The sequence below is a fragment of the Dermacentor albipictus genome, chromosome 1, assembly GCF_038994185.2.
Source record: "Dermacentor albipictus isolate Rhodes 1998 colony chromosome 1, USDA_Dalb.pri_finalv2, whole genome shotgun sequence".
NCBI classification, from domain to species: Eukaryota; Metazoa; Arthropoda; class Arachnida; order Ixodida; family Ixodidae; genus Dermacentor; species Dermacentor albipictus.
The window spans coordinates 41,510,241-41,536,229 of NC_091821.1; the positions used below are offsets into that span (position 1 = coordinate 41,510,241).

Sequence of the window (25,989 nt, forward strand, 5' to 3'; positions counted from 1 at the left end):
AACACAGTAGTGCAAACAATCACAAGGGCATTTATTGCACCTTTCATAGATCAATGCCTGCTAGCCGAGTTGCTATCCACAAAACATGCCGATGGGCGCGCGACAAATCTAGAAGTCCGACTCACCGCGTCCTCACGAGCGAATATGTTCGCTCCATGCTGGATCCCAACGCCTGGTCATTCGCGTGTATAGTCACGCGAATCGTGGCGCGTTCGAAGGCGGCCACGCGAGGCAGTCTCGCAGAAGCATGGGCCGGCGCGCACGCGGGAGTCGTCCCCCACCGTGCGCCGACCCGCCGGGCAAGAGGGCCGCTGCACGTGCGGCACGGCACGTCTGTCCCGCTGGCTGTCTCGAATCCAAGGGCGCGCGCCTTGTCTTTCCCAAACCCAAGTAACCGCGCAGCGGCACGACGCTCGCGCCATCTCTCGCACTGCGCCTGTACCATGCCGACCGCCGCGTGTGCGGCGAAGCCGCACTACAGGAGACGCGCTATGCGGGAAAAACATCAGGGGAGGCGCGAGGGTCGCGCATCCCCACAACATATGCTGTTCTGTATGTTGTATGCGTGATTCCAAACAATGTATGCGCTGTTCGCTTCACTTTGCCGAGTGCTTGTAGCCTCTGGCTCACGGGGGTCTGAGCCGTTGCATTTAAAGGTATGAGCTATAGACTATGATAGTTTTCTGTCAACGTTACGCCACGAGGAAATCCAGGAATCCTAGCCATAGACAGCTTCCCTGTAAAATCAGCTTTTTGCAAGCATATGTTTTGAGATGTCATGTACATGCTGATGATGAAATAATAATTCCTTCACAGGCATTCCCTGCAGAATAAAGGGAACTTCTGTGAATTTGACCCTGACAGGACCGACGAAATTAATCGAATGGTCTGGTAGGTCGAATTAAACAAGATGCAGAAAGAACACCAACACACACCGCTGTTAATTTGGCAGTATTTTCCCTATTCTAACACACCCAAAATCAAGCATGCGCCCACTTTCTGTGTGTGTGTGTGTGCAATGTAGAAAGCTAATGCAGGAATGACATTAAAGCTACTAAACGAAGTAGAAATCTACCACGTACCCGATTTTTTATCTAGAAAAATAGTTGCACAGTGGTGGCCGGCGTCCCGAAGTCAGCTTCGCGACGCGAATGTTAAAGTCAGCTCCACCGCAATCCATCTGGGTTATGCGGTAAAGCATACGACTGTTGCGAAGGTGGTTTTGGTTTTGTGTCCGGTTGCACTGCGCTGGCAATTTTCGGCCATACTTTAAAAAAATAATATAGAAAAAGGAAGGCATGCGTTAAAGTCAAGTAAATACCATGACCAAACATTGTGAGGTACTGTTATAGGTTGAAAATATTGCAAGGACGGATTGGAAATAAGCGTTTTTGACGAGGGATATTGTGTGTTGAGTGCATTCAGGGGCCCCAAAGCTCTGTCGAGACAGAACAGACGCTGCCACTAAAGGGGTCATTATGGGGGTCCCTATAGGGGCCAGGCACGTGCATGCTGACTGGTCAACTATTAATTATCCGGTGAAGGCGAATTTTAGCATCGAAAGAACGAAAGGTTGGGCCCATAGAAATGCATGGGTGCCGGCCAGGACCTTCGGTCAAGACCGAGTTAGTCAGAGTTGGATTAACAGCAGTCTACTGCATCTAAGCTCAACACCGACCTTCTTAACGTCCATAATCAATGAAAAAAATTAAGTTATGCATAAATCAAGCCAAAACTAAGTTTCTAATTTTTCAATCACAGCAATGACCGTTTGTTCCTATGCTACCTATCTGAAATAATTGCGTGTAAATTTCCATCATCAGATTGCATTCATCAAAAAGAAGGTTACTTATGAAATACGACTGCTCCTAAACGCATGCCCATTCTTCAGCCATTTCACACTGATTTGTCTATATTATACATTCATTCATTCTCGCATTGTTTACTGTCTTGAGAACTGAGGAAATACTTGCCCTATACACTTACACTGGTTGCAAATCAGGCAGAATCGGACTCTTAGAATACTTACCCCCGAATGCAGAGATATAACTTGGATCAAGCTTGGACTTGACTTGACAAAGTCGGCCCGAAGCAAGAAGCAGACTTCGAAACGGCTAAGTTGCCTTTCGCGTTTCATAGACGCTCAAGCTGTCTTGCTTCGTCAAGTGAAGACTGTGCTTCAATGCAGAAGTAGGTTGCTCGTCTGTGTTCGAGGTTAATAATAAATTTACTAGCGTAAGGCACGTTGTGCAACAAAAAAGCATGTATCTTTCCAAATTTCGACCAGGACATAAGTGCTGAAGTATAGTTTGGGTAAATTCATTCCATCTGGCGATGTCCGCCGCTGCGATGGGCAGTGTTGCTTGCGGAAAGCACCCATTACCAGCGGGTTTAAGTGGTCTTCAAGTTTCGGTATTTCGACGCTTTTTTTTTTAGTTGCAGGTTTCACCATTTTTTCAATTTGGTGCTCCATGTTTAGGCGACAGTGTACTGGAGTGCAAATTAATTTTAGTCACATTTATTTTAGCTTAGCTTCTTTTTAACATAAAGGTCTTGTTGCGTGTTTGTATAACTGGCCGTAGAAGCGAACAAAATGGTTGATTCGTATGGCGGGCTTTCAACGGCTTTTGTTCTCGATTGCCGCAAGGTGTTCATGAGCCGTCTGGGCCAGCAACCGGGTGCAAGAGGCCGAGACGAGGCATACGGTCGGTTTCTAAGGGAGCTCGTGCATCCCTTTTCACCTACAGGCATTCCAGCAGGAAGGGGATGGCCCTTGTTCTGGTCGGGCTGTGTGACCCTTTGAAGAAAAGGCCAACCTATTCGAACGCGCTAGGCCGGAGTCATAAACAAGAAGAAAAAATCAGCAACATGTGCTGGGAACGAGGAGTACCGAGCACCGTAGAGTCCCCTGTCTGGACCCATATGGGTGACAACACCCGATAAAAAACAACATAAATAAATAAAATGACACGTGCAAACGATTTGTCTGCTTCGCATAGAATCTGTCAAAAACAATGAGGGGGAGAGTGTGGCACAGTTTTAGACATCGCAAATTGGCAGCGCGTGTCGTCTTGGGAAAGTTTCGTCTGTTAGGAAAACAAATTGTGGGGCTCGCGCGACAGCCGCGCTGAATTTGGTACGAAATTGCTGTCCTGTCAACAGGCTTTGACCCTGAAATGTCGCACTCGCGTACACTCTCCTCCCAAGAGAATGCACCGCAACACAAGATGGCACCCCATTTTACAGAAGACGAAAAGAGCCTGCTGACGGCACTCGTGAATGACTACAAGCATATTGTGGAATGCAAGAAAACTTATGGCGCGTCGTTGACCGAGAAGAATGAGACATGGAAACAAATAGTAAAACAATATAATGCCAACTACAGGATTACATGGCGCGATAACCTGCAACTGAAGAAATGCTAGAACAACCTGAAGCGAAAGTGGAAAGAGTAGCTGCGAAAGAAAAGCAAGAGCACCACAAAACTGGTAAGCGCACATGTTCTGCATGACTGGCTCATTTGGACTACTATTTATTATGCTCATGCGCATGTTTTGTATTTGGTGAATGAGTGCGTGACAGTCCGGCATGCTGAGCGTAAATGCGGTAGTGAGTGCTAATAACTAGTGATGCCATGTGTAGTCATTGAAGATGAGAAAATACGCTCGTAATCAACCTTACCGCGACTGCGAGAAGCGCACCAGCATCGGGCGCAGGTGCTTCACAATGAGCAGAGTCATCTTTCCAACTGCGTGGCACGCTGTTGACTGAGGATTGCAGACCAGATGCCCGGTGACTGTTTGAAACGTGCCAGTGCCGTAAAACATCAGAACCATCAGCAAATGCAGCATGGGAGGCACACACGCTTTCCCGGATAGGCAACATAGCGAGAAGTTGTCGCACGGCGTTCTTCGTGAATCTGTAGCGACGGAGGAATTGTTCGTCGTCGTACAGCTCCACCGGATTCCCTCGGTCATGTAGGGCGGGTCGTGGAATTTTCAGCAAAGGATGCGTCTCTGAAGATACTGTATCCATGGCGTGGCCTGCAAACTCGAAAGCAGCTAACCTCCGCACGACATTTGTTCGGGAGGCTGCCATGTTGGAATAACGCATGAAGTCAGTTTCAAGCTACCCGCGAGCAGACTTGAAACTTGAGCGGACTGCGACCCAGTCAAGTCGTTCGCAAGTCGTCCGCAAGGTCGAGTACGATTTAAGACGCGCAGCGAAGCTGTCTTGAGACTGCCAGAAGTCAAGTTCGAGCCAGGTTAGATTTCTGCATTCGGGGGTTACATTCAGTTCATTTTCCAAGAATGCTAAATTGCTACTTTAGGCCAACAACATTTCAAGTGGGACGATCTTGTCAAATACCACTCTGCCGTTCTCTTGTTTGAGCAGATCAGTGACGAGCTGTCAGTATTTTATACCAAAAGCATGTCTCATGAATAACAGTTATACAAGATTTGTATTAAAGTATAACCTAATATATATTATTTAAGCCATGCACAAACAATCATAAACAAACACTTCATTTGTCATTGTTTTCAATGTGGAATACATTACCTCTTGCTGTAAAGCTTTCGAAGACACGTGGCTTTAAACAAAACTTAGAAACATTCTTTATGTCACATCCAAGTTGTACGTGGAGCTTTATTGTGCCTCATGTTTGAATTACTTGCTAGTACCTGTATAAATTTGTTGAATATTCTTTGTTTAGATATTTTTGTTCATGTTTGTTACGATTGCTTTTTGTTATGGGTGTGTGAATGCTCAAATATCACTGAATCCTATTGAATAGTGAATGTTTAAGTAATTTGTTTGCAAATAGAATATCTACTATTCGATTTTTTCTAATCTTCGGTGTAAAGACCTGCATAGCATTGCATAATGCTTCTGCCGTTTAGCCCCTCATGCTCGATGCTGTGCAAGTGAGTGCTGCACTTCGCTGTTTTCAGCCCAAAAAGAGCACTGAGTGTACTATGGACAGGCCACCCGCCGCCCAGGTTGACATGGTCGAGGACTTTGGCTCTGTAAACGTTCCCCGACATTGGCCCAACGCAAGGATCACACACAGTGATTGAACACCGCAATCCACAGAACAGCACCTCTGTCAGTACAGGGTTCATCTAGGTTGACAGGACCGAACAAAATGATAAGGTGGCAGGGACAGAGGAAACGGCAATAAAAGCTTCAGATATTTCTGAAAGTTTGAAAGCATGGGCGTGGATCGGACAGATTAGATGCCAGAAGGCATGCAGATCATGTTGGATACATGGTAATGAAAATGCCACTTCAACAACTGTCAATTTAACCTGTATGCATTATCTCGGGACTGATCACTGATGAACCGCCCGTGCAAACATATAGTCGCAAGCATTCTGCAATGGCTTGCAGCCCGGGACCACATTGGCTAGTGGTGAATTTTCATCACGGCCACACTGCCTAGGCCATTAGTCCTAATCTGCACTGTTTCGTCAAGTGTCACTGACTAAGGTTACACTCTAATGGAAAATCGACACAGATCTATTTGCAGTAGCTGTGCGACACTCGGAAAGCCGACAAACCACCTTGCAAACAAAAGTGATTGTATGGGATGGTAACAAAGTTGTTCACGGACGGCTGCTACCTTTGCGACACATTGCATGGTGGCCTCTCATTCCTGACACCGTTCATAGATGCACATTGGTCTCTTTTTGTAACTCAAAGAAACACATCACAACATTTCCTTTCGATTTACATGAGCAAATGTATTATTTGACTAGTAGGCTGCCCGCCCAGTTGCATACGTTGCACGGATGGCGGATAGAAAAGGGTGGGAGCGAGGGGGGGGGGGGAACGTCGCATGATTCTGTCTTGGCCCTCCAAATTTTAGAATCTTTGATTGGTGTAAAATTACGCTGGACCTAACAACGAAAAAGCACCTGCTCTACACATTGGCGCCGACAGCAATCGACCCGCACAGCATGAACGATGGCTACGCATAGAGCGGTGACCGAGTCACATGATGCTCGGTCTGTGCTTTCATCTGTCGTGCAGATTGGCCTTGCGGTAACCCACCGATTTTAAAGATGGTAATGCACCTTCTGTATTTTGAAGGAAAACTGGAAAGCAAAACTTTCTATGCTATAAAAAATAGCCGTAAAACACGAGTCCACTATGTATTAAACTGAGAACCTCATTTGGTATTCAGTACAACATAACTAACAGAAGAACAACATAACATTACTAATTATTCAGCTTCAGAAGGAGAAAAGCACTTAATTCTGATTCTATTCAACAGACATTCTATTGACGGAAAAAATATTTTCCAGACCTTCATATACTAGAGTAGAGCTGTAATCAGTGATGACATATACCAGTTTGTAACTCCCTTTAATATGAGTAGACCATCCTGTATATCTTGATTTCTATGTACCTGGGTTGCTAATAGTCAGCTACATTTTTGTTATGCAATGCTAGGAGACTCCCGAGCATGTGCAGCAGCGTGTTTTCCTGCCCAAAATTTGTAAGCGCTACACTTTGTGATAAACTTTCCTGAATTCGATATTGTATTCTATATTTGGCTTTCTTTTTATTCGATGTTCGATTCGAAATCTACCATTCGGTATTCACACACCACCACTTTTTGTGCCTCTTTGCCTAACAAATTCCATGTTGCCGAGGTTTTGTACTGCTCAGCAGATAGTGCCTTCACTTACTGTATAGATTCATGTAAGGCCCACACTTTTTTTTTCCTAACAATTTCGATTAGGTCCCTTACAAGGGACCGAACCTTTTTGTCAAAAATGGTGCTGGTGCAGCCTTGACTTGTGCACACCCCGGGTCCCCGGATATATCTTTGCATCGGAGATCAATGCACAGCTCTCGCCATCTAGTGGCGGCATGCAGAAGTACACAGCAAACGAAAATTCACCGATATGCACACGCAGCATTAAGTCACCAAACACGATTGGTTCTCCAGTGAATTTTTTTTTTTCTCCAAATTTTGGGCTGTCGAGTTGGATGTGCGGCCCATACACGGGCGCAGCCCTTAAACGAGTCTATATGGTATTTAGTGCATGCTTCTCAGCGTATATTTTTATTAAATGTACTTTTTTTTTCATAGTCAAATTTTATATTCACCTACTTTGCTGTGTTTTTGTTCTGCTCACCGTAGAATATCTTTGCTTAATAAGTGTATGCATTTATGCCATGTAACTGCTTTACTTTATTGTTTTATTTGAGATATTTTTAACAGGAGGTTGCAGTACAGTTGTTGAATAAGGGATATCCTTTGCTATATTTACATTTCAAGAGAAAAACTAGCGCCCTTCTTCTTCAAAGCCAAAGCTGTTGCACCTGTCTTAGACATGAAAGAAGTAGTAAAAATTTGGAGGACGCTTCAGCTTCGCCTTTAAAAATGGAATGTGATAGCATTCAAAGATTCCTGACTGCTTTTCACACTTCCCGGCAACTGCAGCATATATAACTGTAATGCTTACCGGGAAACGCTCGCGGCGGATGCTGTGCACGAAGGCAGGCTTTCTGGTAGAAACGCGGCTGCAGCAGTGGCATGTGCCATATTGAAGTCTTTCAAGGAAGTGGGCATGCTGCTCCGTGGACTCTGAGATATTTACGCGCCAGCGTGTGCAAATGGCGGGCGCCATCTCCTCTCTTTGCATTGTAGAAATGCTGGAAAAGGGGTTTGTTTAAGTTTTCGCACAAGAGAATTATCTTTTCTCATATATTCAAATTACAGTTCGAGAGCTACCATGTGTGTAGGTTGTGTGTAAGTCGTAGTTTACGATCAACACTATTGTGTTAAAAAGGGAACATTCCTAGAGCTTTAGCCCTGCTCTTTGTGTGTGCTAACAGTATTTTTTTTTTTAAGTCACTTGAGTGGTGTCTTGCTGTTTTGAACGGTTTATGTTGGTTTCATGAAAGCTCATGAAATGTTAGGCCTTTGTGATGCTATTATAACTGCTAGCAATCCCAGAAAATTTTCATTATGAACTGAACCGTTGCAAACACATCGCACTATTTAGAACTAATGTGATCTTTTCATTTTCAGAGTTGGAGATTATTATGTGGCTCAGATGGTCATGATCTAATCCTTTAAGGGACACTAAAGAGAAAAATTATTTCTTTTGTAATAGTAAATTACCCTTCTACGCTACCTAAAATGGCACTGTTGCCGTGAAAGGAGCCTTGGGTGTGCCAGAAAAGGCAAGAAAAGGAAGGACTGGTGGCGATGACGCCTTCTTGACGTTTCCGCACCAGCTAGCCATGACGTCATGGATATTGACAGTATCTGTTAGGGCCTAGTTGATTGTTTATCAGTAAAAATGGTCTATATTATGTTTTAAAGGTGCCATAGATTCAACGTGGCAAGTTTTGGTAACTTTTACTACCCGGTATCGTCCAAATATGTAAAAATACTTTGAAAATCATGCCGTCACACTCATGTACCAGCACCGTACGGTGGTTTCAGTGCGAAATGAAAAAAAAAAAATGGGACCTTGACTTTCATTTCTCTTCTAATAACCAACCTGTTGGTGAAGTTAAAGAAAATAAAGTTTTTAAAAGATACCGTATTATTCTAGAGTGATTTAGTGCTTCTCTTTAGTGCCCCTGTAACTCTCTGAAAGTCATTTTTCTGCTTCTCCTCGTCCTGAATGCGACCCCCATGGTTCATTTCTTTTTATTTGGATATTAGCATCTATGGTTAGTTCTTCAGTGTATCAATACACTGTAATAAGTGTTTTTTTTATATATAAATAGTAAAATTCACTCATTTCCTTTGAAATAGCTGTGAAGAGCCAGCACACATGTCCTGCACTCATCCTGAAATTGTTAATTATTGAACACATGTAATTGTGGCCATGAGACCCATTTTAAAACAATGGTAGTGGGTTGAAATGATGAAGACAAATACAAAACATAGGAAGGATTCATCATCATCAACCTATTTTAAGTCCACTGCAGGACGAAGGCCTCTCCCTCTGATCTCCAATTGCCCCTGTTCTACGCCAACTGATTGCACCTGCAAATTTTTTAATTTCATCACCCCACCTAGTCTTTGCCGTCCTCAACTACGTTTCACTTACTTCTCTCAGCACCCATTCTGCAACCCTAACAGTCCACCGGTTATCTAACCTACGCATTACATGACCTGCCCAGCTCCATTTCTTTCTCTTAATGTCGCTTAGAATATCAGCTATGCCCGTTGGCTCTCTGACCCAAACTGCTCTCTTCCTGTCTCTTAACATTACTTCTATCAATGTTTGTTTCATCACTCCTTGTGTGGCCCTTAACTTGTTCTTGAGCTTCTTTGTCAGTCTCCAAGTTTCTGTCCCATGTGTTAGCACCGGTAGAATGCATTGATTGTACGCCTTTCTTTTTAGTGATTATGGTAAGTTTCCAGTAAGGATCTCAGTATGTCTGCCGTATGCGCCCCCACCCAATTTTATTCTTCTGTAAATTTCCTTCTCATGGTCAGGGTCCCCTGTGAGTAATTGACCTAGGTAAACATACTCCTTCACAGAGGCTGACTCTACAGAGACTCTAGAGGCTGACTAGAGATCCTGAACTCTTGTTCCCTTGTCCGGCTATTCATAATTATCTTTGTCTTCTGCATATTAATCTTCAACCCCACTCTTATACTCTCTCTCTGTTAAGGTCCTCAATAATTTGTTGTAACTCATCTGCAGTGTTGCTGAATAGAACAATGTCATTGGCAAACCGAAGGTTGCTGAGATATTTGCCGTCAATCCTTACTCCTAAGCCTTCCCAGTGTAACAGCTTGAATACTTCTTCCTAGCATGCAGTGAATAACATTAGAGATATTGTGTCTCCTTGCTTGACTCCTTTCTTTATAGGTATCTTTCTACTTCTGGCAGAGGTGTCAGCCTCCTGCCGGCGGTTGGCGGGAACTACTTTATGTTCTTGTGGAGAATCAAGGTAGCTGTGGAATCTCTGTAGATATTTACGTAAGCGGTCTGTACTCCTTGATTACGTAATACCTCTGTGACTGCTTCTATCTCTACTGAATCAAATGCCTTTTCGTAATCTATGAAAGCTATATAGATAGGCTGATTGTACTCTGCGGATTTCTCGATTACCTGATTAATGACATGGATTGGATCCATTGTAGAGTATCCCTTCCTGAAGCCAGCCTGTTCCCTTGGTTGACTAAAGTCCAGTGTTGCCCTTATTCTATTTGAAATTATCTTGGTGAATACTTTATATAGTACTGGGAGTAATCTAATGGGCCTATAATTTTTCAATTCTTTAACGTCTCCCTTTTTGTGGATTAGTATAATGTTGGAATTCTTCCAGTTCTCTGGGACCCTTGAAGTTATGAGACATTTCGTATAAAGGGCCACCAGCTTTTGAAACATGATGTCTCCTCCATCTGATTAAATCGACTGTTATTCTATCTTCACCTGTCACCTTTCCGTGTTTCATGTCTTCTAAGACACTTCTAACTTCATCGCATGTTATAGAAGGAGCCTTTGTAACCTGTTCATTACTACTTTCAAAGGAGGTGTCCTGGCTGCTCTGAGTATTGTACAGGACAGTATAAAATTCTTCTGTTACTTTTACTATATCTAAAATTGCTGATAATATTGCCCTGCTTGTCCTTCAGTGCATACATCTTGGTTTGTCCTATGCCAAGTTTTCTTCTCAATGATTTCATGCTGCGTCCATTTATTACTGCTTTTTCAGTCTTCCTTGCATTTTAATTTTGAATATCCTTTATTTTCTCCTTATTTATCAGTTTTGACAAATCCGCGAATTCCATCTGATCTCTCAAGTTGGACTGTTTCATTCTTTGACATTTCTGTATTAGGTCCTTCGTTGCTTGGGAGAGCTTACCTGCTGGTTGCCTTGGTCCATTGCCTCCCAGTTCAGGTGCTGCTTTTAAAAGCAGCCTAGTCACAGTTTCATTTATTACTTCTATGTCATCTACATCTTACTGTTCTAAGGCTGCATATTTGTTTGCGAGTACTAGCCTGAATTGGTCCACTTCCTTACTGCATCTAGGTTGGCCTGTTTCTTCTTGACCAATTTTACTCTTCCTTTCTTGAAATTCAGGTGAATCCTAGAGCTCACTGATCTATGATCACTGCACTTTATCCTACCTAACACTACTACATCCTGTGCTATGCTGTGATGAGCAGAAAGTATAAAATTGAATTTCATTCCTTGTTTCACCATTAGGGCTTTTTCAGATCCACTTTCTGTTGCTACGCTTTCTGAAGAAAGTGTTCATTATTCGTAGCTTATTCCTTTCTGCAAATTCTACCAACATCTCTCCTCTTGTATTTCTAGAGCCGACGCCATAGTTGCCAATTGCTTGTTCACCAGCCTGCTTTTCCCCCACTTTTGCATTGAAGTTGCCCATTACTATGGTATACTGAGTTTGCGCTTTTCTCATGGCTAATTCCACGTCTTCATAAAACTGATCTACTTCATCATCATGACTGAAGGTTGGAGCGTAGGCTTCCCTCTCTAATACCCTCTCATTAATGCTGTAGAATCCGTCGATGTTGCCCACTATGTCCTTATGTATTAAGAATGCTACCCCTTATAACTTCCTATTGGGGAGTCCTCTATAGGAGAGGTTGTGGCCGTTAGTCAGCACTGTATAAGCCTCACCAGTTCTTCTAACCTCACTAAGGCCAAAGATATCCCAAACAATGCCTGATAGTTCCTCATAGTCCTGCTAAGTTTGCCTCACTCGAAAGAGTTTGCGTGCTAAAAGTTGCAAGAGTAAGTTTCCATTCACATTATTCAACATGGGTGTCCTTTGCCACCATTGCTACCATCCAGACAATGGAAAGGAGTTGCTGTCACTGAATGTTGTGCTGAACTACCTTCTAACCAAGAATGTGCCCCTGGTGTCAGCTGAGGAGCTTCCCCACCTCTATGAGACGTCCCAAAGCAAGTGGCAGGCATATGCTGACCAGGTACCATTTACCTTTGGGGATTCTGTGGGTGAAGGGCTGTGTTTTCAGCAGAGGATTAGTTAAAATCATGAATGCTTCAAAAAAAAAAAAAAGAGGAGAGCTTATTACTATGTCATAACTTGTGCATTCCATTTCAACATGCATTAAGTGAGAAATCACGAAAATTATTACCTGTATGCTTCCTTTCTGTCAGTTGTTTGGCATTTCAAACTACAAACTGTATCTTTAAATGCATATACATCTTTTGGAATAGTCACCTTTATGGATGCGCAAAAATAAAATAAACCATTTTGTTCTCTAGCCACACCAGGCACAGGTGTTGCTGACTAAGGGGTTAGTTCTGTAAGAGTCAGTATAGTATTGTGAAGGCAGAATTGAGATTAAGAATTACTGCATGACCAAGCAGTCAGCTGTAAGCTCAATATGGACATGTGGCCTACAGTTTGTCTACTCCTTGTGTATATGGAGTAGTGTGGAGCCAACACTTGTTCACAAACAAGGTCTGAAAGGCTGCTATCTAATATGCTGTTAGACAAAGCAAGTCCAAATATGAGCCAGGTGTATTCAAGCTGCTAAGATATAAATATGGTTCTGCATTTTCTAATTAATTTAATAAAGTCCGAATAAACACTTGCTAATAAAAATTGACGATCTGGATTTGTTCAAACATCTATGTATTTTGGGGCCCTTGATTGTGATCACGTGACCATGCCCTGACTAAATTTGCCGAAAAAGGTGGGAGTGGGGAAAGCATTCCTCGTGGCAACAACTTTCTCAAAGAACCTGCTTGTGAAGTTGAATTTCCTAAAGAAAAATTGTAATGAGTTCCTCTTAATAAATTAAGAACTAGAAGCTGACTCTACTTTTTGCATGATGTGTACCATCTCCTCACCATGAGTCTTCAGGCACTGCTAAGTGGATGAAATGACGTACCTGCGACAGCTTTTGCATGGACGTCGACTGTATGCTTGACATTGTAGATGAGAGGCTGTGTGAAGTCATTCACAGCTTATAAGCATACCATGCTGCTGTTGCAGAAAAGGGGACTTATGCCATAAAGCAAAACATTCTTCACAATTTATAGTATAACTATGAGTAATATTCTCATACTATACTCAGATTGTGAACCCAAACACGAAGACGGAACTGCCAGCAGTATTCGACACATATGAGCAATTGTTTTCTGCCATTTTGGTACCCTCCTCGCAAGACAGTTGTCAGTGTATCAGGCATATGCTGTTGAAGAAATTGTTGAGCACCTAGTTTTCTGAAGGATGCACACCAAAGATTGGCCCATCCTTTCACCTACTGGGCTAGGTCTTCTGCCTAGCCCAGTATGTGAAGGGATGCAGAATGTTCGCACTGAATTTCACACAAGTTTGCACAGAACGTTCGCACCCTGTGTGAACGTTCGGACCCAGCATTAGTAAATATGTAGAGTAAATTGTAACCACGAAAAACTATTCTGCCAGGCCACGAAGCCAAGACTTTCTTAATGGGGGGGTGGGTGTCTGTATGGCTAGCCACTTCAGCTAAATCAAAATGCTGCAAAACGAAGTAGTAAAGGGAGGGACCAAGTGTGGTGAACAAGCACATATGCCTGTATAAATGCATTTACGAATGCCTGTACTGTACATGCTTCTTGCAGGTTAAGGGCATGATTGTTGTAAATCCCGGAATGAAGCCATGTGCTCTTCGCGTGGATCAGCTGGATCGAGAGTTGTGCAATGAAGAAGGCACTGTGTTTCCAGAGATCGTGCACTTCGGCATCCGACCACCACAGCTCAGTTATGCTGGAAATCCCATGTAGGTACTCATTCTTATGTCAAATGAACACAGAACTGCAAAGACAGTAATATTGATACATGTACTTGCTTATCTTTTTCTGTTGATCGCTTTTCACTGGCTAACAAATGTTAAATGTTATCGCTCGGCGCAGGACGTGCCTTTATGTATCAGAAATCTCATTTCTTTTAGCTGATACTACCCGTTGTGTGTGTTGTCGTCGAACCTATTGTAATCAGATTACACGCACGACATGAATAGTGTTGTACATTCTAGAACTATTACACTGGTACGTTCGATGAGTCAAATATAAATAGCCAATACATCTGCGCTGCAGACCAGATTTCAATGATTGACGAGTGTGTTCGCTGCTATCATGTACTGAGTTTTACTTGTTTTGCTGTGCGTAGGTTCGGCCAATGAACAGTTAGGTTCATGACTTGCGCTTTGCCCCTGTGGTTGTTCACCATCACTACAACATGACAATGTTCACGAATCTTTCAATATGTTGCTGTTTCACTTTCAGTAGGAAATATTGCAAAATTCAACTTCTTTTTCAGCAGTGCAAGTTTAATAACTTGTGAATTAGACTTTCTACATATCTCAGAGGTTTAGGCAATAATTATGTGACATAGCCTGCTCTGACTACACATATGTTATAAAACGTATTCATGTTACATTTGAAGCAAGGAAGTAAAAATGAGACGGCATCAAGGCATTACCCCATGACATTCAGGGGTTGGGGCATAGCACGGAATTTTTTTAATATTTTGATTGTACTATAGTTGCCATCATGTAGCATTCATAGCTGCCTTACTTTAGCTATGGACACTATTACTGCTACTCATGGGATGCTATTGCTGGTTTATCATTTGTACTTAAGGTGAAAATAATTTTGCTGCTTCATACTTATCACAGTTCTAGCTCCGACAGCCAAAGTGACATTTCTTAAGGTATCATGAGGAGCCAACAAAGGCACCAAGGACAACAGAAGGGAAATTATTTGTACTTACTAATTGAATTAAAGAAACGATAAATTAATGGAAATGAAAGTGGATGAAAAAACAACTTGCCGCAGGTGGAGAACGATCCCACGTCTTTGCATTACACGTGCGATGCTCTAACCAATTGAGTTACCGCGGTGCCGTTTCCCCATCCACCTGCTTGGGTATTTATGTGTTGCGACTGGAACTAACTGTTGATGCATGACATAGACTGTCATGAGGGCACACAGCCCCATACCAATTGGACTAAGCAAAAGCATGAAAAGCGGCACAACCTAGCAAGTGCCGGGGTAGAAGACTGACAGCTATGACGAAGAAAGGACCCCAGGAAAATGTCTTGCTCCTACTTTGTCGTTGCCTACCTTCGTTGATCCTACGGTCCTGGCAAACGCCTTGGCCGCTACAAGTCTGCATACCAGAGACCTCTGGCTTGTGATCTACGGTGTTAGTAAATGTGTGTTATTGTGCTTGCTGCTTGCCATTGTACCACCAAGTTGAATACAGTTTTCTACAGCCACCTGAGCATGTGAGATGTGAGTGGACTGTAGTGTAAGCGACACTTTGCTAAAATTGTCTGTTGTTTGCTGAGCGGGATAGTGAGGGCTTTGCATGTTCTACGAGCTATGCTCGGGACAAGGAGAAGGAGGGGTTCTGTGCTAACACCGAGGCAAGGTGTCTCAAACTGCGCTTGGAGCAGAGACAAGGCAGCCAGTGAGCTTGCACCTCAGCAGTGCAAGGTGGCTCTGACGCTGTGCATTTGTTTGCTCAAGGCACTCGGGTCAGGGAGATGCGAGCAAGTGAGTTAATGCTACCAGCAGTGTGTGGTGGCTGTGCTCAGTGCAGGGAAAGCCGCAGAAACGAACCAGCAACAGCAGAGCAGGGAGGCTCCGATGCGGCCCACAGCACAGAGAACAACGTTCAGGACAAAAATATGCCAGCGAGCATACCCACACCAACAGTGCTAATGCGGCAGGGGAACACTGGCTGTACTCAGGGCAGAGGGATGCTTGTGAATGAACATGCAGCTGCGGCAGGGTGCAGTGACTCAGACACGGCACATAGCACAATGAATGATGCTCAGGAGAAAGCCAAGTCAGCAAGCATGTTATTACCCAACAGCGAAGCAGGGTGGCTCTGATGACCCTTGTTGGGCACTCAATTGCACTCGGGACATGGAAGACCAGTGAATGAAGATGTGTCGGGGGGCTAGAAGGCACCTGCTCCACAAGCATCTCAAATAGATGAAAGAACCCATAACCGGCATGGCTCGAACTAGGGCACACATCTGTACAGTCAACATCACAAAACCATGCTCTAATGAAAGGATCGCTCCCGGTGGCCATAAGCAGAGGGTTGCTAAGGCCAACGTACCTCGTGCTCTCAATACTGTCTGTGTCGTAGGACAATAAAAACAATAAGCCAAGGGGTCTAGCAGGAACAAAGGCCATCATAGGGCCTGCTCTGCTGTCATGCCAAAAATGGGTTTTCGTGAGGCTTTCTCATCAAGCAAGTCAGGCAAGGGCACAATGCTCCTCCACTCTGAAGCACACAAAAGCTGATACAGCGGAGCTTACCGACTTTCGAACATGGTGCAGTGAATACTTCAGAATGAAATCACTGCAAATGTGGGTTTATTAACTCAAGATACATCACAGTGCAACAGTCACAGCTTGTGGGACCCAATAAGCCTCTGTGCTAGGCTAACTGGGTAGCAGTCCACCGAGTGCAAGAAGTAATTGGAGCTAAGGTCCCATGTAACAACTCATGGAAGGCCCGTGAAGCATCTGCCATGATGAGCCAGGTGCCACGGTGTCTCAGCAGTTCAGAGCTTGAGGGAGAGGATGCCCAGGAACTTTCAAGGGTTGACTAATTGAGGTGCATCCCGGTGACATGTCCTTGCATGTGACTCAATTCCAGGAAGAAGTAGCATGGCTTGCATGTAAACTTTACTATGGCACTCTAGGCATGGCTGCTATATAAGCACTTGCGTTGCGGTTCCCTGTAATTAAGCTTGGCAAATGACCATCATCACACACAAGCTGCTGATGAAGCATGGGAAGGCACCTTGATCAACACAACTTTATGGATCTAGTGCAGTGCAGCTTTCCTGAAGCAAGGTGCGCTGAAGTTCTCCTAAGCTTTTGTCACGGTGGAACTTTTCCTTCAGGTGAGCTTAGGAGAGCTCCTCCTTGTTGGCACCAAAAACTTGCAAGGGTGCTCTTTGTTAAGCCATACAGTTTGATAATGTGGCTTAATGGCTATGGCATTGTGCTACTAACCCCGACGGCACGGGATCAAATACCGGCCACGGTGGCCGAATTTCGATGGAAGATAAATGCAAAAACTCCCGTTCACCATGCATGGGTGCTCGTTAAAGAACCCCAGGTGGCCAAAATTAAAGTCCCTCAGTACAGTGTGCCTCATAATCAAATCACAGTTTTGACACGTAAAACCTCGGAATCTTTTTTTTTTATATAACCTGCTCTCATGTCTTAGCAACATCTTGAAGGATTGCTGCTTTTGCGCAGATAAATATTGTCATGTATGTTCTGTGCATCATTGTTTCACACAAATTCTTCTCCATTATAACATCGCTTTGTGGAGCCTGAAATGTCCATCTTGTTACACTTCACAAATTTGAACGTATCCTTTAACTGCATGGGGACAGTATGAAAACAAAAATGAATCGCATGATAAACATGGCAAGTGATTCCCAAATAAGCTAATTTGCCAAGCTAGCCCTGCCTGCCCTGCAGCCTCCCAACCTTTCTTTCCTACCTTTTGGCGTACTTCTAAAGCATTAGCTTTTCTTAGCTCATTCCTCAGTTTTGCATTGCTACCACCTTCCACAGCACAGACCTTGGCAGTGCGGCAAGATCGTTGTATGTCTGTACGAATAGAAGGTGCTTCTGTTGGTGCAAGTGCATGTGATTCCACGTACGCTTCCACTAATGAGAGAGGAGAGTTCAGTCATGTGACACAAAGCTTGGTTCTCTGCAACAGCACCAGATGGTGTCGCCCTCAGAAGTCGCCAATTACGCCTGTGGTATCATGGAAGTTTTGCCGTGGCACAGTCATGCCTCACTTTTTTCTTTACACCGAAATGCCATAGAAGAAGCGGTACCTCAATAGATAGTGTTAGTTGAGGGGGCACAAGTAGCTTGCATACGCAAGAACTATAGGGGCGACAGTACTGCGCATGCGCGGACCGCTACGTCTACTTGCGTCCTTGGGTTGTTGGGGCGGTCGAAAACATCGCTGCCCCTAAGAGATCACATTACCCACGTGACTCTGAGTGGTGCACGAGAACTTACAAGAAGCCGAGACCAGCCGACACAAGCCACCCATCCCTCCACACAAACAGAGAACATGGCTGCGCCGGCAAAGACGTGTGCACATGTGCACTTCACAGCCTATGCGGTAAAGAATCTGCAATGGAAGCTGGTTGCCGAGCACACCGGCACGCTGTCGCCGCAACGGCGGCATGTCAAAATTTGCAGGAGGCTCTAAAGAAACAAAACACTGCCCACAACAAATTATGCTGCACGAGACGCCCAACTACAGTTTACCAAACATATGTTTGGATTGCTTCAGCTCGGCCTCAGTCGTAACTTAGGCGCATAGATAATCTCATAAATCGTTTGCCTAGTGTTGACAGACATCGTTTTTATATATATTAACTGCTTTTAATAAAAATAGTTTAATGTACTTTACTTCATATGCTTGATTTCATATTTTAAAAAATTATAACACAGCAATGATCAGGCACTGTGAGCGCATGCGACCTCAGTGCGGCTTGCGTTTGGGGCCGCAAACATCGGGGGTGAGCTCCGCCACTAGAAAAGCTAGCGCTACCGTCGGCGTGACGTGGCATGAGAGATCACGTCGACACAGCGGCCGCGTCAGCTGCTTCGGAAGCGCTGAAGCGAGCTGAAAACGAAAGTTCAAAGTCCCACCTGCGCTGCGGTTCTGATTAAATGATGAGGCTTTACCGCCTTTGGTGTCTGCTTGACAACATTTGAAAGTATTATAAAAGGTAGTGGCGGCCTTTGAAGGCGTGCAGCATGGTAGGCTACTGCTCGGTGCAGCAGTGCTGGACGTACGCAACGGAGCCTGGTGTCAGCCTTATTCACACAAAGCCGCAGGGCAAGGAGCTGCATGAAGCTTGGCTGGCGAAACTTAGAACCTGCAGACAGCCATTGGCTACAACTCAGGTATGCAGCAAGCACAGACGCGAGGAACATTTCTGCTACGGCGCCGGGACTGTGCGATGTTCGGTGACTAGCAAAAAACGCGCATTGAGAAACTCGCCCATGCCCACTGCCCAGGTAATGTCATGACGGTTTGGTGTATGAACTTGTTGCTAGATACTGGCAAGTTCACTGAAACGGAAAGGAAGCAGTAAGACGCACATTAAAAAAGGGCACGGCATATGGTCATGTTTGTGTTATGAATTAATGCACTGGATTACTAAAAAGAAGCAGAGGGAAATCGCATGCTGAGAAGACCGATAAACATACAGTGCGACGCAACTTGAGAAATAATATTGAAATGTTCAAGAATTTAGAAGACAAAAAAGATAGAATCGTCGCGATGGCACATCACAGTCACCGTAGCTAGGCGTCGAAGTCTCAATAACGGAATTATTTTTGAACAGTTCTGATAGCGTCCACGCAACAATGGTTGCAAATGTACTGTCAAATGCTCATGTGCTGCGGCCTAAAGCTCACGGCATGGTGCGAAAACGCACTCATGGCGAAAGCAAATCATTGTGCGCAGACATGCATGCAGACACGCAGTCGGTCGCTGTGAACCCGTGCGATCGCTGGATTGAGGCTTCATTCTGTTATGCCCCATTTCGTTATACAGACAGCCCACTGTAAGAACGTATTTCACTTAGTTTACTCTCAGCGTTTGGCTACCTTTCACGCAAGAAGCCGGTTCGGGAGACTCCGTCGCGGCGACCGCGTGCAGTGGCATTCACTGTACCTATTCAGTAAAGAGATAGCATCTGTAAACGATTTCGTGCTTTCAGTTTGCCCAAGACTATTATATCGACAGTCAAAAACTTCCCTCGTTTTGCGAGTACCTACATAAATGTCCAAGGGGTGCCGCTTGGTGTTTTTATTGAGCGGCGTAAGCGAAACCTATGAGGAGCGCGCCGCGTGATCCCTCATACTATGCAAGGGAGGCGCTTTCGACAGATGGCGATTTTGTAACTCCTCGCCGCCAATAGCAAGTTTCTGCTTGCATACCCGAACGCAAACGCACCCAAGCGCTAGGGGCCCCAATGCCTTGCATCTCCTAAACTAAAACTCTTTAATGACCCCCAAACAATTCGGTGAGCTTGAGATTGGGAGCGACAACACCTAGCCTGACAAAATAGTTTTTCCTTGCGTGCCATGGAGGCAGTAGCAAGGCGACGTAAGCGAGGGGACTTATCTGTTCGAGTCGCTCAAGCAGAAGTGAAGCGACATTGATATAAGAAGTCTACAGTTAACACCACAGGTAACGCTTAACCATTTACGTTACATACTTGTAACCGTCGTGTGATTTTTTTTATCGCACTTCATCCGATTGAACTTTTCACTTCAAGTGAAAGAAAATACAGTGGCTGCATTGTGAGCACGCCATGAAAAACTGATTCCCTTTCTTTCAATTCAAGTTTAATATAAAATTTCATTGAATCCTCCCATTCCACTTCTTCAATAACGTTATCTTGGCAGCAACAACTACATTCCCCATTCAATGCCCCAACAGCCCATCTGATGGGAAATGCTGTCAGAGGTATTGCAGGTTTATTGTACTTACCAGTCAAATTATCCTGCAAGGATGAATATCATGATTGAAAAACAAGCTTTTACCCATGGAAATTCTTGGGCATGGCTGAGACCTTGAGTTGGGATCGAATTAACTGGAGTCAATTTCACGAAAATCAACTGTATATTTACGGTGTCTGTGTACCAACCTTCCAGGTACCAGAAGGCGTGGCGAGACTACGTAAAGTTTCGCCATCTGCTTGCCAACAAGCCCAAAGTGCTTTACACTGACCGGCACAAGCTACTCCAGAAGGAAGTCAAGCTTCAAGAGATGAGGCTCAAAAGGTGAGGCTGTGACACTGCTTTTGGAGTGTACATGCCATTGCTTCAAAGGTGGGACCATTAAGGGGGACATCTTTGAGAGGGATACAGGAGGAGCAACGTGACATCGGTCACCACGGAGAATTCCACGTAGACCTCCCTTGCTTACCTGAATGAGGTAATCAGGGTAGAAGGTGAGTGTTATCAGGTTTTGGCAGCTTATATCACACTAGATCACTTGCTGATGATGACAACACACGCACTTCATAGGTTCCCCAACCTGACCAAGTGGCGTCACAGGCACTGCTGGGAGGCGCTGCTCGTGAGAGCAAATAAATCCAGTGTGCTCGGTCACGTCGGTGTGTTGTGTATAGGAATACGGACTGCGAGGTTGTGTCTCCTGTGCATTTATTTGCACAAGCCTGCCATTCAGTGCCACAACAGGTTCAAAAACACTAAGAACCGATACTCGCCCGTGAAACTCCACTTATTGCCGGGCATGTAGGGCAAAAAAGAGGAGACAAGTGTGTACCACTGCTTTGTTGGCAGGGTCAAGTAAGTCGCGCTTGTTCGCTTTCACATGGCAAACTTTTACTGCGTTGGGCAGTCAATCGAGGGGGCTCTTGCGTGTAACTAGGGTCTAATATTAAATGGAACACTGAGGCTCGGAGTCTCAGCTGAGCACCACGCTGAGCGCTGGCAGCAGCGGCAGCTTTGTGCAGGTGCAGTGATTTGCGGTCTGATGCGATATCATGACACATTAAAAACAAAAACGAAGAGGCAAAGGATTCGTCAAAGACTAAAAAAAAGCACAAAGAAACTCACTCGCAAAGTAGCCTCGGAAGTACCAAGAGAGATGCTTGCTTTTATCATCGTGTTGCGTGACATGACTGTGATGTCTTCGAGGTCCCGAAACCCATGACGAATTCATACCTCTGTCACACAGTCACTTTGGATTGATCGAGTCCGAGCCTGATCGAGTGCTTCTACATGGACACTTTCAATCACAATTTTGTATGATCTGGATCCAGTTGATCGTGATCGTGGGTTGTCGCCTGCACTGTTATGCTGAGTGAGCTCTGTCTACTCAATCCGGATTGTTGGACCATGTAGCTGCAATCGTTCTTGAACGCAATCGAGAAATTTGAGCAAGATGAGGCTTGATCATGAATAAAAGTGCCCGTGTTGCACCGGTATTAAAGAACGACCGAAGGCCAAAGTGATTCAAACCAGTGCTGCCCTTCTCGCAACACAACTTGCCTCTTCAAGATTTCACACAGTATGGTCCGCATTCTTTTGACAAATGGGCTACCTTTTCATACACCTGTGCTAAAGTGCTGAATTGCTTGCAACCTGCTACTACAGAACTGTTACCGATCAAGATGCATGTCCAAACAACCCCCGCGCGCTGTCAAGCGAACACGAAAAAGCACAATGTGTGTCGCATGTGCAAATCATCCAGCGCTCAACGCACCACTCAAAGCATGTCAGAGCTGGAGTGAGTGAGTGAGTGAAAACTTTTATTGAGCCTTTCAAGAGTTTCGCGGTTACGAAGTCTCCGTCGTCTTCATCTTCTTGGCGCTGGCGACTTGAGACTTCTCTTCAGCAAGGGTGGGCCCCTATTCCAATGCTCCACTGAGTCGTGCTGCATCGCTCGCGTGCTGCACTAGGGCCCTTTGGGCCGTGAGCTCACTGCTGGTGAGCCGACTCTCCCATTACTCCGCACTCGGGTGTTCGTGTTTGTGGAATGCTTTGTTGCATTCACACTCCCAGGTGATGTGGTAGAGTGTAGGTGTGGCACTGCACCAAGGGCAGGTGGCCCTGTATTGTGTCGGAAACATTTTATTGAGCACGTGTAAGTTGGGGAAGGAGTTTGTTTGTAGTCTGCGCCAGCTGGTCGCTTCCTCCTTTGTGAGGTCTCTGTGTGGTGGCGGATATCTAATTCTAGTTCCTCTATGTAAATTCAGGGTCTTTGCGTATCCCCCCTCGCAAGCCTGTAGGTGGGTCTCTGGGACATTCGACCGCCCTGCTCGGAATGCTTCGCCTCAAGCTAGGCTGTCTGCCCTTTCGTTCCCCCCTATGCCTACGTGACCCGGGATCCAGATTAGTTTGTGCCTGGGCTTTTCCTTCTCGGCGGAGGTGGCTCCGCTGAGTATTCTGAGGGCAGTTTTGCTGATTCTGCCCCTCGTGTAGTTCCTGCACACCTCTTTTGAGGAACAATATTCGTGTCGTCACGAGCAAACTGTCATGACTGAGCTGCAAGGCGAAGCAACATTACCGCATATAATTGTAAGCCATTAGGAAAACAGCAAACTTTGACAATCCAACTTACTTGATTCAGCGGACAGTGGTTATCCATGCCTCCTTGTGTTCCTTGTCATACCATTTACCCAGGAATCTGTAGAACTTGTCAGGCAACTGCAGGTCCCAGGTGTTCTTGTCACTGTTGTGGCAGTTCGCAATGCAACAATACTGACCTCCTTGGCTACTCTTGCTGTCGTGTGGCTGCTACAGCTATTGGGAAACAAAGGCGAGACGAGGAGCACATTTGCAAAAGCTTGATCACAAGCACCTGGCTGCGCCAGTGCACTGGCCGATCGTGATGCGGCTCTCCCCTAGGGGTAGGAGTAGTGCTTGCATCTGGCAGCAAACTTGAGGTTGGGAGCCCCATAGAGTGGCATTGTTACTTAATTTTGCCATCACAATGACCGCACGTGGAATGCACCTTTAAAATTTTACCTGGTTCTTGGCAACCGCAACAACAAAGGGATTGCAAAATGACTGCTGCGCTCTTGAGCAGCAGTTTGGTCAAGCTTGCCATGCAGTAACATGAAATCCTGCTACGTCCTCTGGCAAGTGCATTTGCTCTTCTAGGTTGAAAGCCCTTTTCTCCAGGTATGTACAGTAGCAGCATGCCATCTTGCAAAAGCGTGACTTCACGTTATGTGCTTTCCCTGCACTGAGAGGCAGGATTTCTTTCCTATATGAATACCTCTTTAGGATGAATGACTGATGGCTACTTGTAAGGCCTCTGCTACAAATGTATTTCAGCACCTCCCGCATGTGTACAAAACAGCTCTCAAATGTTTCAGAGTACACCAAAACATACTCAAAAAATTTCATTGCAAATTTGCAATTGATTACGTTCGGCACTCTGATTCCACTTGGGACTTTGTCCATCAAGGTCTGAAATGGGGATAATCTTTTTGCTACACTGAAGGACATTCTAGTGAATTCAAATGTGTCCTGGTGCCTGCTGAAGGCAGTCTTTGTGAGTGTTGCAGCGCATGTGCTCCCAGTGATAAACCCAAGCGTGGAGCGTGCATGCACCACTCTTTCCTTTGTTGCCTTACTCCTGCCCTTCCCGTCCATTTTTGCCTTTAAATTCATGAGTGAAAAATAAATGCTTACTTTCGGCATTGTAACATGGACCACTTGTTGTCAGAGGTGGCGTGGCCACCGCAAGAGTAACAGTGAGGTCCTCATCAAGAATCGTAATCTGGAAGAACACTTGGGAGAGATTTTAAAACTTGAGAACCATTTTGCTTGACCGAGTTGTGCTAACATCCAATCCATACAAGGCATAGGATGGGTACATTGGTGCATGCATTTAAGGGTTCATAGTCAAGTTCAAGGTGGCAGCATTCCGATTTATTTGGCCACATAGGGGCACTTGTCCACTGGCTGTCCACTGACTGTCCACCTTAAGACCCTGTTCTAATAGGTCGTTGATGCAGTCTATGATTATCTATTTTTTAGCGTTGACTGCGTGGAGCTTGCATCTAAATGGCAAACTATCTCTGCACTCTCTGATGCTGGGCAAGAGTGCTAAATCCATGCCTCATTGGGAAGACTGTGCTAAAATCTTGAAGACTCTTGTAATGTGTGGGTCCATGTCTTCTACTGAAGTGTGCTTGCCCTGCTGAACGTTGACGCTGTTCAATATAGGGGTTCAAGTTGGCTCCTCTGCAATACTTCAAAAAGACTTATCATATTGAAAGGTGTACCTGTTTATCTTTCTCCGGTGACCACTTTTCACCACCTAACAAATGGTGAACGTTATTGCTTGGTGCAGGACATGCCTGCATGTATCGGAAGCTTCGCGAATGTTATAGATGATTCTATCCATTGTCTGTTGTCACCGAAACTTGTGTAATCTGATTATATGTGCGACGTAAACTGGGTAGTACTTTCCGGAAGGCACACAAGCACCAGCGATAATGCTGCAATCTTCGACGAGTCATGTATAAAAGCCGACGCACTTGACCTGCTGATTAGGGTTTTTTTTTTATTATCGTCAATTGTGTTCGCTGCTATCATTGTGCTTGACTTTTGCCCGTTTTCCCTCAGCACAGGTTCGCCCACTAAAGAGTTACTTTCGTGACTCGCAGTTTTCATTACTGTGTTCTTCACCGTTACTACAATGTGACAACATTGACATGAATGGAAGCAAGACACGCATCAGCAACAGTGAACTGCAACAATGAAGTGTGCCATGATATTTTGTAGCAATACCTTGAGAATACTGTCAAGATATTTTGCACTGTTGGCAAGCCAGACATGAGTGTGCCCAATTGTGAATGTCATTCATGCCTGGCCCAACGAAACAGTCAATGACTAGATGTTGTGATGCATGGACATCGGACGGGATGCGTGGACAGTGCAATGGTGGAGGCATATAAGGATGGTGACAGCTGGGATCCATATTTATGTCACGGACAATGTGGATGTCGAGGTCCGGAAAGCATGCTTTCTTCTGATAGAGAGACGAGGAATGCAACTACAGGAGAGCGTGGAGGTCTCGTTCTTGTAGATCTGCGAGCCACTGGAGTGTGAAGTTAAGAGTTTCCAAGTTTGCAGATGCAGCTGAAAGTGTCAGCAGAAATGTTGTCTGCACCTTTTACATGCTCAATATTAGTTGTGAACTCAGATAGGAATTTTAGGTGACAAATTTCACGTTCACTGTTAGTAGTGTGGGTGGATGTGAAGGATGTAGTGAGAGACTTGTGATCAGTGAAAATAATGAATGGTTATCCCTCGAGGAAACACCAAAAATTCTTCACAGTTAGGTAGGCAACATGTAGTATGCAACCGAATCCACAGTATCGTTACCCTGCTGTTAGTTTTCTGTAAAGAAAAAAAAGAAGGAGCAGTCACCAGTGGCCACTGAGC

At 44.9% G+C, this 25,989-nt stretch overlaps 1 protein-coding gene across 4 annotated transcripts in view; it reads left to right on the forward strand.

Annotated features, from left to right (window-relative positions):
• The window catches only part of drosha (ribonuclease 3 drosha), a 213,848-nt gene that overhangs the window by 39,658 nt on the left and 148,201 nt on the right, over positions 1-25,989 (forward strand). For 3 of the 4 annotated variants that reach the window (XM_065438063.2, XM_065438088.2, XM_065438077.2), the window contains exons 12-14: positions 11,812-11,948; positions 13,597-13,754; positions 20,713-20,841. In XM_065438063.2, coding sequence (XP_065294135.1) covers positions 11,812-11,948; positions 13,597-13,754; positions 20,713-20,841 — 424 coding nt within the window. The remainder of the gene's footprint in view (positions 1-11,811; positions 11,949-13,596; positions 13,755-20,712; positions 20,842-25,989) is intronic. The other variant, XM_065438068.2, reaches the window with a different exon arrangement.